General features: G+C 42.9%; 1 protein-coding gene across 1 annotated transcript; it reads right to left on the bottom strand.

Annotated features, from left to right (window-relative positions):
* Positions 1-1,760: 1,760 nt before the first annotated feature.
* Positions 1,761-5,971, bottom strand: LOC147606361 (uncharacterized). Its single transcript, XM_086792274.1, has one exon. The coding sequence runs from the start codon at positions 5,577-5,579 to the stop codon at positions 1,980-1,982; it is 3,600 nt and encodes a 1,199-aa protein (XP_086648400.1). The 5' UTR covers positions 5,580-5,971; the 3' UTR covers positions 1,761-1,979.
* Between the last annotated feature and the right edge of the window lie 8,329 nt (positions 5,972-14,300).

A 14,300-nucleotide genomic window follows, 5' to 3' on the forward strand; every position in this document is an offset into this window, starting at 1 on the left:
ATCATTTTTAAGTTTAGTCAACCTAGTGTAAAAACTAGTCACTTGTATATAAGTCATGTTTGACAATAAGCAATGCACAATCATTCCCAAGCAATAGTTTACTTGTGAGCTCTCCTTCTTTTCCCTCTTCTTGCTTGCTTGTATGCCATTGAATCTTGCTTGCTTGATGGATGCATGCTAGACTTTTGTAAGAGAGAACCATCACGAAGATGGATCTCTCGTTATCTCTATCAAGGCATAGAGAGCTCTCCCTTCACCCCATTGGCAATTGAGCATTCCGATGTGACAAACTAAGTAAGCACTCGATAGACAATAAGCTAATGTATGCACATAAGAAAGTTACAGTTAACGGCTCTAAGGAAAGACTCAATGACACATGCTTCGGCAAGGCTAAGGTAAACTCTTTACTTGAACAACATTCTCCATTTTCAACCTCATTGGCATCATCTTATGGGTATGCCACACATGTGAATCATCAAACTCATATTTGAGTTTGGTCAAGGCACCATTGACCAAAGTCATATTTGAGTTTAGTCAAGGCCCCATCTATCATTGTGTGCACCCTTACATAAAAAAGAATAATTTCTTTAGGCCTGTAAGGGGTGTTACATACTCCTACAAGGACTTCTGGATATACCATGTACGTATCTAGCTCAGATGGATTTTAAAGCATGAATGGAATCTTCATCAATATCGTGTGAAATTACGAGTCACCCTTGAAAGTTGTGCACTATGGGATGCATGGCAAAGTGTATATTGTTAGGCTACCAAAGGTAACTAGTCCCTATTATAGTTCTCCTTCTCTAAGTGTTGAGCGTAAGGGAAGAAGCTACCTTTCCCTGAAGTCAAGAGCTGCTGGCCTGGAAGCATTCGTCTTCCTCAGTGAAGGCCTCTCAATTGATAAGAGGATCTAGCTGGTTGAACCAACGCAGCCTACAGCTTTTACCTACCAAAGCAAGAAGATAATTAATTAAAATGTGAACTGGCAAGCAACCTAATCGCCCTTGAAGCTGTTGTGCGATGAGGTTCCAATTTTGAGCGCCGTGCTATGCTACCAAGAGCTTCAGCTTCTCATCTTCAGAGGGTCTTCCATGATCATCTACTATAAACAATATAATAAAGTGTGAATACATAGGTGGGTTCGGCTGGTACTCACCATCCAACGATACCGATACATATTAAGCCACCCCCGAACTAGAGACCAATGCAAAGCAATCCTCACGACTGTCATTTTAGTGCAGCTAACTAGTAGACTAACTCATAGCTGGGTCCTGGGGAGGCCCATCTCCCAAGGCCAAAGTCCCACCATTCACATGAGCCACAAACACTATAGCCCATAATCCAATTAACACTATAATGAAATGTTTGACTGCCCTCTATGTTAGCCTCTTTATATTCGAACACACACGAGACATGACACTAAATATACATGTATGTATGTATATACATACATGCATATTTAGTGTTATGTCTCGTGTGTGTGTGTGTGTGTGTGTGTGTGTGTGTGTGTGTGTGTGTTCGAAAATAACGAGGCTAACATAGAGGTCAGTCTCACACACACACATATGTATGAATATATATAAATATATATATGTGTAAACCAACAAAGTTATGACAAAACGAGATCTACAACACTCTCTCTCTCTCTCTCTCTCTCTCTCTCTCTCTCTCTCACACACACACACACACAATTCTACTAAGGCACACTAAAGTCCTAAAAGGATGATAATAACAAAGAATTCTGAAGCAATGCTGATACCTGATGCTGAACTGGCCAGACCGTGCTTAAAGCGATATATTACAGGTATCTTCCTCCTCCAAAATAGGCTAGAGGACTTGCAGCATTATACAAATAAGATGTTATCAGACTGATACACTAGAATTTCAGACTGATGTTATCAGACTGATACACTAGAATTTCAGCCTTAAATTAAATGCACATATTCCAAAAACATATGGTTAGTCTTTGAGGAGCAGCATCATGCTTTCAGTTCTTCAAGGCAGGAAAGTGCTCTCTCCAGCTGCAGGTTGAGATCTTTCATATCATGGTCCCTATGTTGCCGCTGTTGCCGTAGCTGCTCTCTCAAATTGTCTGCCTCTTCCACCATTGCGTCGATGCTCCGTCTGAGGACCTCAACCTCTTGCGTTGCACATAAAAGCCTAGATGTAAGGACATGATCATGAGAGCTGCTGGAAGGAATCCTTGCTGCTGCCAGATCTTGGTTGAGATCCAGAACGCTACTCAATATGCCTCCCTGCTGTTCAGAATCGCTTGTTACCGTGGTAATCCCTGCCATTGTGGGTACTAAGACCAGGTCTTCTTGCAGACATTGATTAGGAGCTTTACTATTGCCAATTGTACCTAAAGCCTGATTGATATCTTGGCTGCAGGTACTTGTACCTTCCGGCTCCTCCAAATCAGTTGCTGTAGCAGTAGGAATCACTGACACTGCCAACACCTGACCCATGACGAGTGAAGATGTGTGCTCTTTCTCACATTCCTTCTCCAAAAAAGCTTGCTTGGAATGCAAACAGTTACCTTCCTGCACCTCAAAACTAGTTGAGACTGCATAATCCATCTCAACCAATGACCTTGCTGATACTTGACCCTCATTTTCTGGTGGCATTTGCACTGTCACATCTTCGAAGGGATGTCGGCAGCTGGTAAGTGTGCCTTCCTGTTCATCATCATCATCATCGTTCCTTACTGTACAAACGGTTGCTTCATTCCCACCAAAAATATTGAAAGAGTTGAACTGTAACAGGGAATCATTCTCCAATGTCGCAGTTTCTGAAGCATTGGGCAAGCTTAGATCGATACCTCCAGTAGGAGTCGTAGAGAAAACATGCCCAACCTTGTCACAGTATGATGCATGTCCTGACGCTTCATTCTGTGATGTTAGACTTTCAAATAGGTCATCCAATTCCAGGACTGAAGTATCATGAGCCTCAGAGGCAATAGGGGATGATCTCAATGAATCCAGATCTTCCACCTCAGGTACGTTAATGTCAAAGGAAAATGTACAGGGAGTATTCTCTGGCAATGTGATCCCTCGCAAAAAGATTCCAGGGTCAAGAGCACCTGCATCACCATCTCTCTGCATTCTCGGTATTTCCTCAGAACCAGTATTGGGCTGCTCAAAAGCAGTTGTTTGAGCAACTTTCTCAGAACTTGAGGCTGTTTCTGACAACTGACCACAATTCTGTGCTCTAAGAATTTCTGGCCTTGCCCCCATTGGAGTATCTTTGAGCCTCCCAGCTTCATTGCCCTCAGGAGGGCCGTCACCATTGTCACTCCTTTCTCTTGATGGTAATGCCTCTTCACCAGCATTTGCCCTCAAAACGGCTTCAGAATGACAATCCTGGATATTCTGAACTTGGACATCACAAATGTGTGAGGACGACCTTGCAAAAGCCACACGCTCCGACATTTGGCCCATGCATGGCCACTCCAATTCAATGGCATTTGATGTCGTGTCCATGGAAACAGGAGGAAACAGTGTCTCTAAGTCCAATCTGGCAGGAGCCAAAGATGCATCTTGCATGTGACTTACAATCATAGGTGAGGAAGCACCTCCTACCTGCTGCTCATGAGCAGAGTCTTGTGCATGCGAGAAGGCATTGTTGCTCTTTTCAACGCTCTCACCATTGGAATTCGCTGTCATGTCCATGGAATCAAGAAAATTTTGTGTCTGCAATTCCAGTCTTCCAAGATCCAAAAATGCATCTTGCATGGGTACCACCATCATAGCTGAAGAAACACCTTGTATCTCCAGCTCTCTAGTAAAGTCTTGTGTATGCAAAACATCTGTGTGGCCTTTCTCTACACCCCGGCCATTTGCAACTGGACTATCATCCATAGATGTAGGCCGACCATCCTTTTTCAAACTGATGTTATTGTACCCTATCTTGTGGCAGTTTTTTGACCAGTAACTCCTCTGCATCTCAATCAACCGAGTCTCAAGCCGAGAAAGTACTATGGTTCTCTCAAATCCCTGTTTGTCATGGGCAGGCTCCACAAAGTTTGCTTCAAGTATACCAATAATTCCTCTTCCACGGGTGTCAGATGATTTCCATATCCTCCAAAAAGGCTTTATGAGTCGGTTTTTGTGATAAACACTGAAGCCTTGAACATCAAGGTGTTCTCTAGCGTCTTTCAGAAATCCTAGGGTTACAACAGCCTTCACCTGTCCAGCATCCTTTTGTGGAGGCTCAACTCTGCACTGAGGCTTGTATGTCACCTCCTCAATAAGCATCATCTCATTGCGCAGACTGTGATGGTGAACTTGCTTTCCCCGCAGATATATCCTGAATCTTGAAGGCAGGCGCAAGTATAGAATGGATGCATAGCTTCGCAAAGAGTGTCTGTAGGTCAAGTAGTGTCTGCAGCTTGGAAAACGCTCTGCTAGTTTTGTGTTTTTCTCATCTCTATTGCCCCCTCTGATCTGAATGTCATAGGGATCTGTAGAAAAGTCCAGCTCAAGGAGACCTTCCTCATCCTCCCACAGATTATATATGACAACTTTGGTGCCCTGATGGGACATCCCTTTGAACTGGTTCACAAGCTCAGCCTGGGAAGAGTAAGGAGACCATTGCTCAATGGCTTCCATACTCTCAACCCAATCATCCACAGTACTCCGCAGTAGCTTTCGGATCCCAAAAGGTTGGATTTGGAAATCAACTATAGGGACAACAATGTCATCTTGCCCAGTAGCTGTAAGGAAAGTGTAAGACATCATACCAATAGATTCACTTGGCCTGCATCCACCACTGCGTGAGAAGACAATGACATCTGCACCAAGCCTCATGGTGCTTGTTTTGAATCCATTTCCATACTGGCCAATTGTGTTAGCTAACTTGCTCTTGGCAGAATAGCCGAGAGACATGCAGCGTCTTATACAATCAGGGTCCATGCCACCTCCATCATCTTCGATAAGCAACATTGGATCCCCATTCCGAGGGTTTCTCATCACATCCACTTTGACAAAGGTGGCTCCATTGCCGACCTCATCAACGGCATTGTCGAGCAGCTCTGCAACTGCTCCGAGCACCCATTTGTGACTGGTAGCATTTGAATGCAAGAACTTTGGGTGCACCCGAGCATGGTCCATACCTCCTGTCCCAAAGGATAGGTCGGCATAGGAGCCAGTAAAGTCTCCTGCCTTCCAGAATTGCCTGCTACCATGTTTACTCACTTGTCCTTGACTTCTTGTCACTCTTGCAGGAAATGATGGAGGGGGCGAGATGATTTCAACGTCAGGCGAAAGAGGCTCCAGAAAATCAGAAGGAAGCTCAGATGGGGTATGTCCCTCGTGTCGAATCCACATCGAAGATTGAGATACCTCTTCTTCAGAGTCGAGAACATGCGTGTTGGAGTAGGCATCTGTGTTCCAGCTTGGGGCTGGGGTTCCCAACCTGAACCTTTTTCCTGCAGATGATGTGTTTATGCTCCCTGTCCCATCATAGACATCAGAAAAGGGGTAGGGTCTCCGTACTGGGGCATGGCAGGTGGTCATTGAACCGTCTTCCTCTCCATTGGAGACTCTTCTTCCACTATGTGCGTTTCTAGCAGCTGACATTGTAGAGGGATGTGCATCAAGACGGCAGCAAGCAGGGAAGCTCTTTTAAGAAAGCTGGTGCAGGATAACATGTAGAGAGGGCTTGGGGGAGCATTTGGAACTGGGAGAGGGGTGTGGTCTCTGCAACGGTGGGCTAGGTCATGCAGCAGAGACGGATGTTTGTGTGGGTGGGTTGTGTGTGTGTTGAGTGATGTGTTTTGGGTGGGTGGGTTGTGTGTGTGTCTGTGTTGATCTGCTTCTCTCTATGTCTCTCATCTGCAGCAGCAGACATCTGACTTCTGTACAGGCAGACACGCAGAATCCTGTGAGGCGGGAAATGAAATGAATTAATACGTCCGGCCATCATCCACACGTCAAACGTGTGGGGCCACGGCCCACGCGTGCCATTTCAACGAAACAGTGTCAGAAATAAACTTTTTATCTAACCAGTGAAAACAAGGACATCCAACCAGTTTTTATTTTTTTTTAAAAAAAATTAATTAGTTTTGTAATTAAAACCTCAAAAATTCGAATCTTTAAATTAAAGACGAATCAAAATTACCACCGACTTTTCTCAATTTGAGCCGTGAAAATTACACTAAGAGACCGTTTTTTTTTAACACTGGTGTATACTATATAGATGCTAATGATTGCTGAAAGATTCAGTGCCCGAGAAATTACCAAGGTCTTAAAGATTCGATGTAAATCGTTACCCTCCTAGAAATCACCAAGGTCAAATTTTGAGAGTTTTTGGTCCGAGTAGGAGTATGTGAAGGATGGGGTGTTTGGTTCAATTCAAACTATGTGGTAAACTTTCTTTGCATCGGACGGTGTTGATTTATTTGGATATTTTGTATTTTTTAAATTATGGATTTTATCGAATATGTTTTAAGTGCATTGATTATTTCCATGTTTAACAGATAAGGGTGTAAGATGAGTACATGAGTGGGGGTAGGTAAAGGTTATATATGTGGGTCTATATCTTTATTTATGTTAGTACTTTAGCATACATTTACTAGTATCGTGCACTCCTTGTTAACGTTACAGGTTTTAGTAATTTCCTTGTATATTACTCGATGATGAGTCGCTTACGCTGGGGGTTCTGAAGAAGCCTAGCTTCTTTCCTTGGCTTCACCTAGCCGACATCATCTACCATTCATGCATCTTGTGCAGCCGATGGTGAATGAACTTGTCACTTTGCACTCAATGATGAAAATTCTCTTCATGTGATTCAGCTCTTGCATGCCTTTTTCCCCTTTCAGTTTTCTACAGATTTATGTGCGGTTTATGGGCAAAAGTTATCGTGCATCCACATGGTCTGTTGGCTGCTTTTAATTGGGTTTTGTGTTTATCGATGGCCTGCATAGTATTTAGCTTCCATTTTCAACATTTGGTTGAAAAATGTGAGCAAACTGCGATTCTGAAACGTTGAAGTCAGTGTTCATTAATTTTTAATTTTAACTCGTGTATTTTGTTTCAATTTGTTGCATACCTATTTGTTTGCCCTTCTTTAGGCATTGATGATAATGCATGTGTAGCATGTGGAGGCAGAGTTATGTGCTTATTGGCTCTATATGAGACGTTGATCTCTGTGGCCTGGGCCACACATGCGTGTAGAGTCATTGGATCATTTTGAATTATTACATAATATTTATTGTTTTTTTGTTAAATTACTTTCCATAGCCAATCACAACTTTCAATCGCGTGCGAACACTAGTAATTACATTGAATTCTTTAGAAATTACAACTGCCTGCAAACACTAGTAATTACAATGAAATTTTTTAGTGTGCTATTTTCAACATACCTTATTGATGATTATCTGCGGGTTTTCTTTGGCTCTTTTGTTTCACATCTGGAAATTGGCCCCATGTACAATAATGATTATCCCTCAACTTATCTTTTTGCACTACACTACTAACCATGCTCGTGTGTGCCTCAAGGTCATGTAATCAATAGATAAGATATTAACATTTGAGATAAAATATTTTCTTATTTAGGATTCATACAAGTGGTTGAATAAGGTTGAGAAGCTGCCAACACTGCCGAGTACCACCGATCATAAATGGGATAAGGGTGGCTACCTACCATATTTAATATTAGTCAGGTTGGTTTTAGATTGTGGCTAGGGTGTAATTGCTGATAGTTTAGACTTTTTGTTATATAATGTCCACCCTAGCTAAACGGGGATGCCCAGACGCTAGTGTGCCATGCTAGTGAATTGGTATCGTGGGTGACCCCACATTAAATACTAGTTATCTAGTGTTATTGGTATAGCTTGAGACCATGCTTGACGGGTATATGTTGTTGAAGTGTAACAAGTAGTGCCATACTTGATGATTGTGTGTGGTTAAAGTGAAACAAGTGGACTAGGCAAGTCAACTGCACATGGTCGAAGCATAATAAGTGGCTTATGCAAATGATGTGCCATGTTAAATGATGTGTAAAGTGATATGCTCATTAAAGTATAACAACTAGTTAGACACTCCATGCTAGATGATGTGCAAAATGATACTCTCATCAAAGTGTAACAAGTGGTGAGTGTATGTTGTGTTTATGCCTATCAACATTCCATATTGGGATTAATTGTGGAGATGACAATTAATTGAAACAACTAATGTGTTTACATTTGTGAGATAGGTGATGAGTAGTGCGTGTGTTGCACATGGAGGTGTTGCCATATATATAGGCAGTGATGTGTGTGAACACACTTAGGACCGCCGGGGCACTTTTTCCCTCTTTAGGAGGTTTTTTCCCTCGGCTTGTATATACGCCCATCATTCTAGGGCTAACTCATCTTTTGTACATTGACACAATCTAATACATTGTGTGTTGTGTGCATTCTTGCTTCTTCTTCTCCAAGCTTTGTGTGCTTTCCTGCAACCCTAATTCCAACAATTGGTATCAGAGCAAGCATCGGCTCCCAGGGCTACACCGCCAGCACCCTCCGACTCACGTTCTTCGATTGAGGTGAGCTTTCACGAGCGCTTGCACGTCCCTATACTCTGCAGATAAGCCCACAGGGCTTGGCGTTCTCAAAAATTGGATCTGAGGTCGTTTCGGGCTCCGTTTTTGCATTTCAAGTTCTGCACAGGTGTTTTCGTCATTTTCTGTAGAAATTTCGACAGTGCAGTTTTTTACAAAACAGGCATACGTATTCTATTGTGGACTGTGCTACATAGCACGAGTTGTTTTCTATTCAGTCTTTGCTTCATTACAGGTAGCTTTTGCATCAGTTTCAGTCAGTGGCCATGGCTGATAACAATAATGATGTATTTCGCATGTTGTCTGCTTCTGCTGAAGACAAACTGGATGGAGACAGCAACTACCCACTTTGGGCATACATGATGCAGCATGTTTTGGTTGCAAAAGGAGTGTGGAACATTGTGCAGGGTATGGATGTACGTCCAGGTTCTGTGGGTGTAGGATCTGTTGAGGATGTTGCAGGTTCTAGCAGCTCTACTGTTGCTGCTGTTTTACCCACTGTTGAACAAGCTCGTTGGGATGGTAAAGATGCGTAGGCTCATGCCTTGATTGCACTTTCTGTCAAACGTAACATCACCCTACATATTCGTTCAGCTAAAACAGCAAAACAGGCTTGGGATATTCTAGCTGGTTTGTATGCACCTAGGTCGTAACGAGGCAAAAATCTCTTACCTGCATAAAGAGCTAGAATCGAAGATTATGCAGGAAGATGATGACATGAATGTTTTTCTTGCTGAGATTAAAGATCTCAAGGAACAGTTAATTTCTACAGGTGAGATTATTCCTGATCATTCTCTGTTCTTGATGCTTTACCTGAGTCATGTTAGACTTTTGCTTCCACATGGAGACTTGTTACTGAGGACAGACCTGATGTTGTCAAGTATGATACTTTAGTCAACAAGCTCTTGCAAGAAGCGCAGTCCAGGCAAAACAGGGCTAGGCAGCGTGCAGTTGATCAGGCATTTATTGCTGCCCAGCAAAGAAGAAGTGGTAAGGCAGCCCCTTCCACTCTTTCTTCTCCTATTAGTAGGTCTGCAACTTCTTCTCCTTCCACAGGTAGCAACAATAAGTCTGACAAGGCTCTTGATAAAGGCAAGAAAAAGACCAGGTGCAACTATTGTAAGGCAAATGATCATGTCATTAAGAATTGCCCTAAGCTAAAGGCTAAAGAGGCAAAGAAGAAAGAGTCAAATGTAGCCACAATAGCGGATGCTTCTACAAATGCAGATTCTGCAAATGTTGTGCAGGATACAGAATGGGCGTTTAGCGTGTATTGCCAGTATGACCCATCTGTACATGATGCATGTTTGGCAGTTTCTGTTGACTCTCATGTATGGTATTTTGACAGTGGTGCTACAAAGCACATTACCTCGCATCGTGATATGTTCACTTCTCTTGAGGCTGTCCCTAATGGGAACATTTTCACATGTGCCAATAATGCTTCTTACCCAGTGAACGGCATTGGTAAAATTATGCTTACTGCTGCAAATGGCAGCGCTTTCACACTTTCAGATGCTTTGTATGTGCCAGGGATAAAGAAGAATCTATTGTCTGTCTCTGCGCTAGACTTGGACTTGTAGTCAAATTTGTGGATGACAGATGTACTGTTCATGATTTGACTTTTGGTGATACGATTATTGTATCTGGCACTTGTTTCGTGGGTTGTATAGGCTCAATTCTTATGACAAGTGTGTGGAAGATTCAGCAAATGCAGTTTCTAATGAAAAGGCAGTTTCAGATGCAAAACTATGGCATGCTCGTTTTGGTCATCTGAACTTTGCTAGTTTGCTGCGTTTGCAGAAATTTGATATGGTTGCTCCATTGCCCCCTTTTGAGGCACCATTGAAACATGTTTGTGAAGGCTGTATTTTGGGCAAAATGCAGTGTTCTGCATTCCCAAAGGATGGTTTTGTGCGGGCCACTCGCAAATTGCAACTTGTACATAGTGATGTATGTGGGCCTATGCAAACTCCATCATTTGGTAAACACTTGTACTTCGTGACTTTCATTGATGATTACTCAAGGCTTGCATGGGTATATCCACTTAAGGCAAAGTCCGAAGTGTTTTTGTGCTTCAAACAGTTTTTGCTTATGGTTGAAAATGTATCCAATTGTAATGTGGGCACCCTCCGTTCTGATCGAGGGGGGGAGTACATGTCTAAAGAGTTTGATGCATTTCTGGCTAGTCGTGGGATAAAACACCAATGTACAGTGCCGTATACCCCTCAGTAAAATGGTGTTGCTGAGAGGAAAAACAGGTCACTTATGGGTGGAGATGGCACGATGTATGGTCAAGAGCCAAGCTTTGCCATATGCGTTTTGGCTTGAGGCTGTCATGTGTGTGCTACATATATACTCAACAGGTGTCCCACTAAGGCCTTGCAATCTATTACTCCATACGAAGCTTGGCATGGCAGGAAGCCTTCTATTGGTCACTTGCGTGTCTTTGGTTGCTTGGCCTATGCTTTAGTGCCTGTGGCAACAACGTAGAAAATTGGATGATAAGGCTGTCAAATGCATTTTTGTTGGTTACAATGCTGAGAGCAAGGGTTATAGATTGTATCAAAGCGTATCTTGATTAGTCGAGATGTTGTTTTTGTGGAAGATGCTGTGCAGCCTTTGTTATCATCCTTTGTTATCATGTACCAAAGAGACAGGTGTGAGCTCACGGGATGTATTTGATACGTTGTTACCTCTATTTACAAGTGAGAATTCAAATGTAAGTCCTAATGAGGCAAATATTCAGCCTATGCAGATTTCAAACAACATCATAGATCAGCCTATTTCTGATGCAAATTTACAGGATGTAATTCATGAGGATAGGGTTGAAAATGAGTAGGCTAGAGGTATGCCTAAATGGCTGGTGCAAACCTTGCGTGATAGTAAAATTGATGCACCTATGACTAGTCGTACTCGTTCAGGTTTTCAGCATGCCTCTTATGCATCAGATTGTTATGCTTTGGCTGTGTCTAGTATGTGTGAAGAGAAAGAACCTCTTTCATTTGATGAGGCACAAAAATCAAAAAATTGGTTGGCTGCAATGTAAAGTGAATATGATGCTATAATGAAGAATGGTACATGGTCTTTGTGTGATTTGCCTATTGGTAAAAAGGCCATTGGATGTAAGTGGGTTTTTAAGTTGAAACGAAAGCTAGATGGCAATGTTGATCGCTATAAGGCTAGACTTGTTGCAAAGGGTTATGCTCAAGAAAAAGGCATTGATTTTGATGAGACCTTTACTCCCACTTGTCGTATGACTACCATTCGTAGCATTTGTGCATTGGCAGCTCATAATGGTTGGAATGTACATCAGTTGGATATAAAGACTGCGTTCTTGAATGGAGATTTGCATGAGGAGGTGTATGTATCGCAGCCTCGTGGTTTTGTTCAAAGAGGGCAGGAAAACAAAGTGTGTAGGTTGAAAAAGGCTTTGTATGGTTTAAAGCAAGCTCCACGTGCTTGGTATGAAAAGATACATGCATATTTGACTGCACATGGTTTTCAGAATAGTCCAACAGAAAGCACTTTGTATGTTAAATGTGTGGATGATGTACATCTAATCATTGCTCTCTATGTCGATGACATGCTGCTCACAGGACCAAATGAAAGTCATATTGCTGATTTTAAGGCTGATTTGAATGCCTCTTTTGAGATGTCAGATTTGGGGCATTTGCATCATTATTTGGGGATACAATTTAAGCAGTGTGATGGAGGTATTGCTTTGTGTCAGACAAAGTATATTGAAACATTATTGCGGAGATTTGGCCTTGAAGACTGCAAGCCTATTGCTACTCCAATGGAGACAGGTTTGAAGTTGAGTCTTCATGATGCTGGAGATCGCTTTGATGTCACACTCTATCAGACAGCTGTTGGTTGCCTCATTTATGTATGCATTATGAGGCCGGACATTCAGTTTGCAGTCTCACAGGTGAGCAGGTTTATGCATAGCCCAGGGTCTCAGCATTGGAAGGCAGTTAAACGCATCTTTCGCTACTTGAGTGGCACCATACATCTTGGGTTGTTTTATCCCAAGGGAACATCGTTGCCACCAGATTTACATGCTTTTTCGGACTCAGATTAGGCTGGTTGCTATGACACAAGAGTGTCCACAAGTGGTTTTTGTTTCATGCTCGGTAGCTCATGCATATCTTGGTTGAGCAAGAAGCAACCTACTGTGGCCACTTCTAGTTGTGAAGCTGAGTACAGGGCAGCTTTCACAGCTACGGTTGAGTGTGTGTGGCTCAGACGGCTTATACTGACTTGGGTGTTGGACAGGAGTCTGCCACCTCTATCTACACTGACAGTCAGAGCGCATTGGCAGTACAGGGCAGCTTTCACAGCTACGGTTGAGTGTGTGTGGCTCAGACGGCTTATACTGACTTGGGTGTTGGACAGGAGTCTGCCACCTCTATCTACACTGACAGTCAGAGCGCATTGGCAGTTGCGAGAAACCCAGTTTTTCATGCTCGCACAAAGCACATTGAGGTGCATTATCACTATGTCAGGGAGAGACTCTCAGCAGGAGAGATCAGCTTGGCCTATGTGCCAACACAGGACAACCTCGTTGATCTTTTCACAAAGGCGCTTCCTCTCGTGAGAAGTTTGAAGCTTTCCGCAAAGCTTTGGGCTTGCTCCCCTTTGTGGATTGATCTACTTCGGGCATGGCTCAGACGGCTTATGGCTCACTTGGGTGTTGGACAGGAGTCTGCCACCTCTATCTACACTAACAGTCAGAGCGCATTGGCAGTACAGGGCAGCTTTCACAGCTACGGTTGAGTGTGTGTGGCTCAGACGGCTTATACTGACTTGGGTGTTGGACAGGAGTCTGCCACCTCTATCTTCACTGACAGTCACAGCGCATTGGCAGTTGCGAGAAACCCAGTTTTTCATGCTCGCACAAAGCACATTGAGGTGCATTATCACTATGTCAGGGAGAGACTCTCAGCAGCAGGAGAGATCAGCTTGGCCTATGTGCCAACACAGGACAACCTCGCCGATCTTTTCACAAAGGCGCTTCCTCGTGAGAAGTTCAAAGCTTTTCGTAAAGCTTTGGGCTTGCTCCCCTTTGTGGATTGATCGACTTCGGGCATGGCACTCCCCTATACATGAGTGCCAGCTCTCGTTCACACCATCACTCCCAGGGGGGATTTGTTGCCATATATATAGGCAGTGATGTGTGTGAACACACTTAGGACCACCGAGGCACTTTTTCCCTCTTTAGGAGGTTTTTTCCCCCGGCTTGTATACACGCCCATCATTCTAGGGCTAACTCATCTTTTGTACATTGACACAATCTAATACATTGTATGTTGTGTGCATTCTTGCTTCTTCTTCTCCAAGCTTTGTGTGCTTTCCTGCAACCCTAATTCCAACAGGAGGATCTTGTCTAACTCCTCTCAAATTATTATTATTTCATATGAGTTATTTTGTTGGCCATGTGCCAATGATTGTACATATTATTTATGCATGCTTGTGCGTGGTGTTGCTATATTACTAGCACATGTGTTAGTAGACTTTTAGTTATTTTACTTTTAGTGTGTGAACAAGCTCTAGTGCTTTAGTTATTTTTGTAAAAGTGGACAAGCAAGCCCAATTTTGTATGCACAACTATTATTAGCTCCTTGGGCTATATTTTGAATATAAAACTCATGTCATGAAAGGAAGAGTTGCACGCATGAGGGAGGAGATTACACCCAATAATGTGTTGATGGTGATGTCAGACAAAGGTTACCAATTTATGTCACCTTTTTCCCTAAAAC

This window comes from Cibotium barometz, chromosome 57 (genome assembly GCF_041138505.1).
Source record: "Cibotium barometz isolate CiBa-2024 chromosome 57, ASM4113850v1, whole genome shotgun sequence".
Classification (NCBI taxonomy): Eukaryota; Viridiplantae; Streptophyta; class Polypodiopsida; order Cyatheales; family Cibotiaceae; genus Cibotium; species Cibotium barometz.

Excerpts from the sequence above, each read along its gene's own strand:
- LOC147606361 (XM_086792274.1), bottom strand. The coding sequence starts at position 5,579 with ATGTCAGCTGCTAGAAACGCACATAGTGGAAGAAGAGTCTCCAATGGA.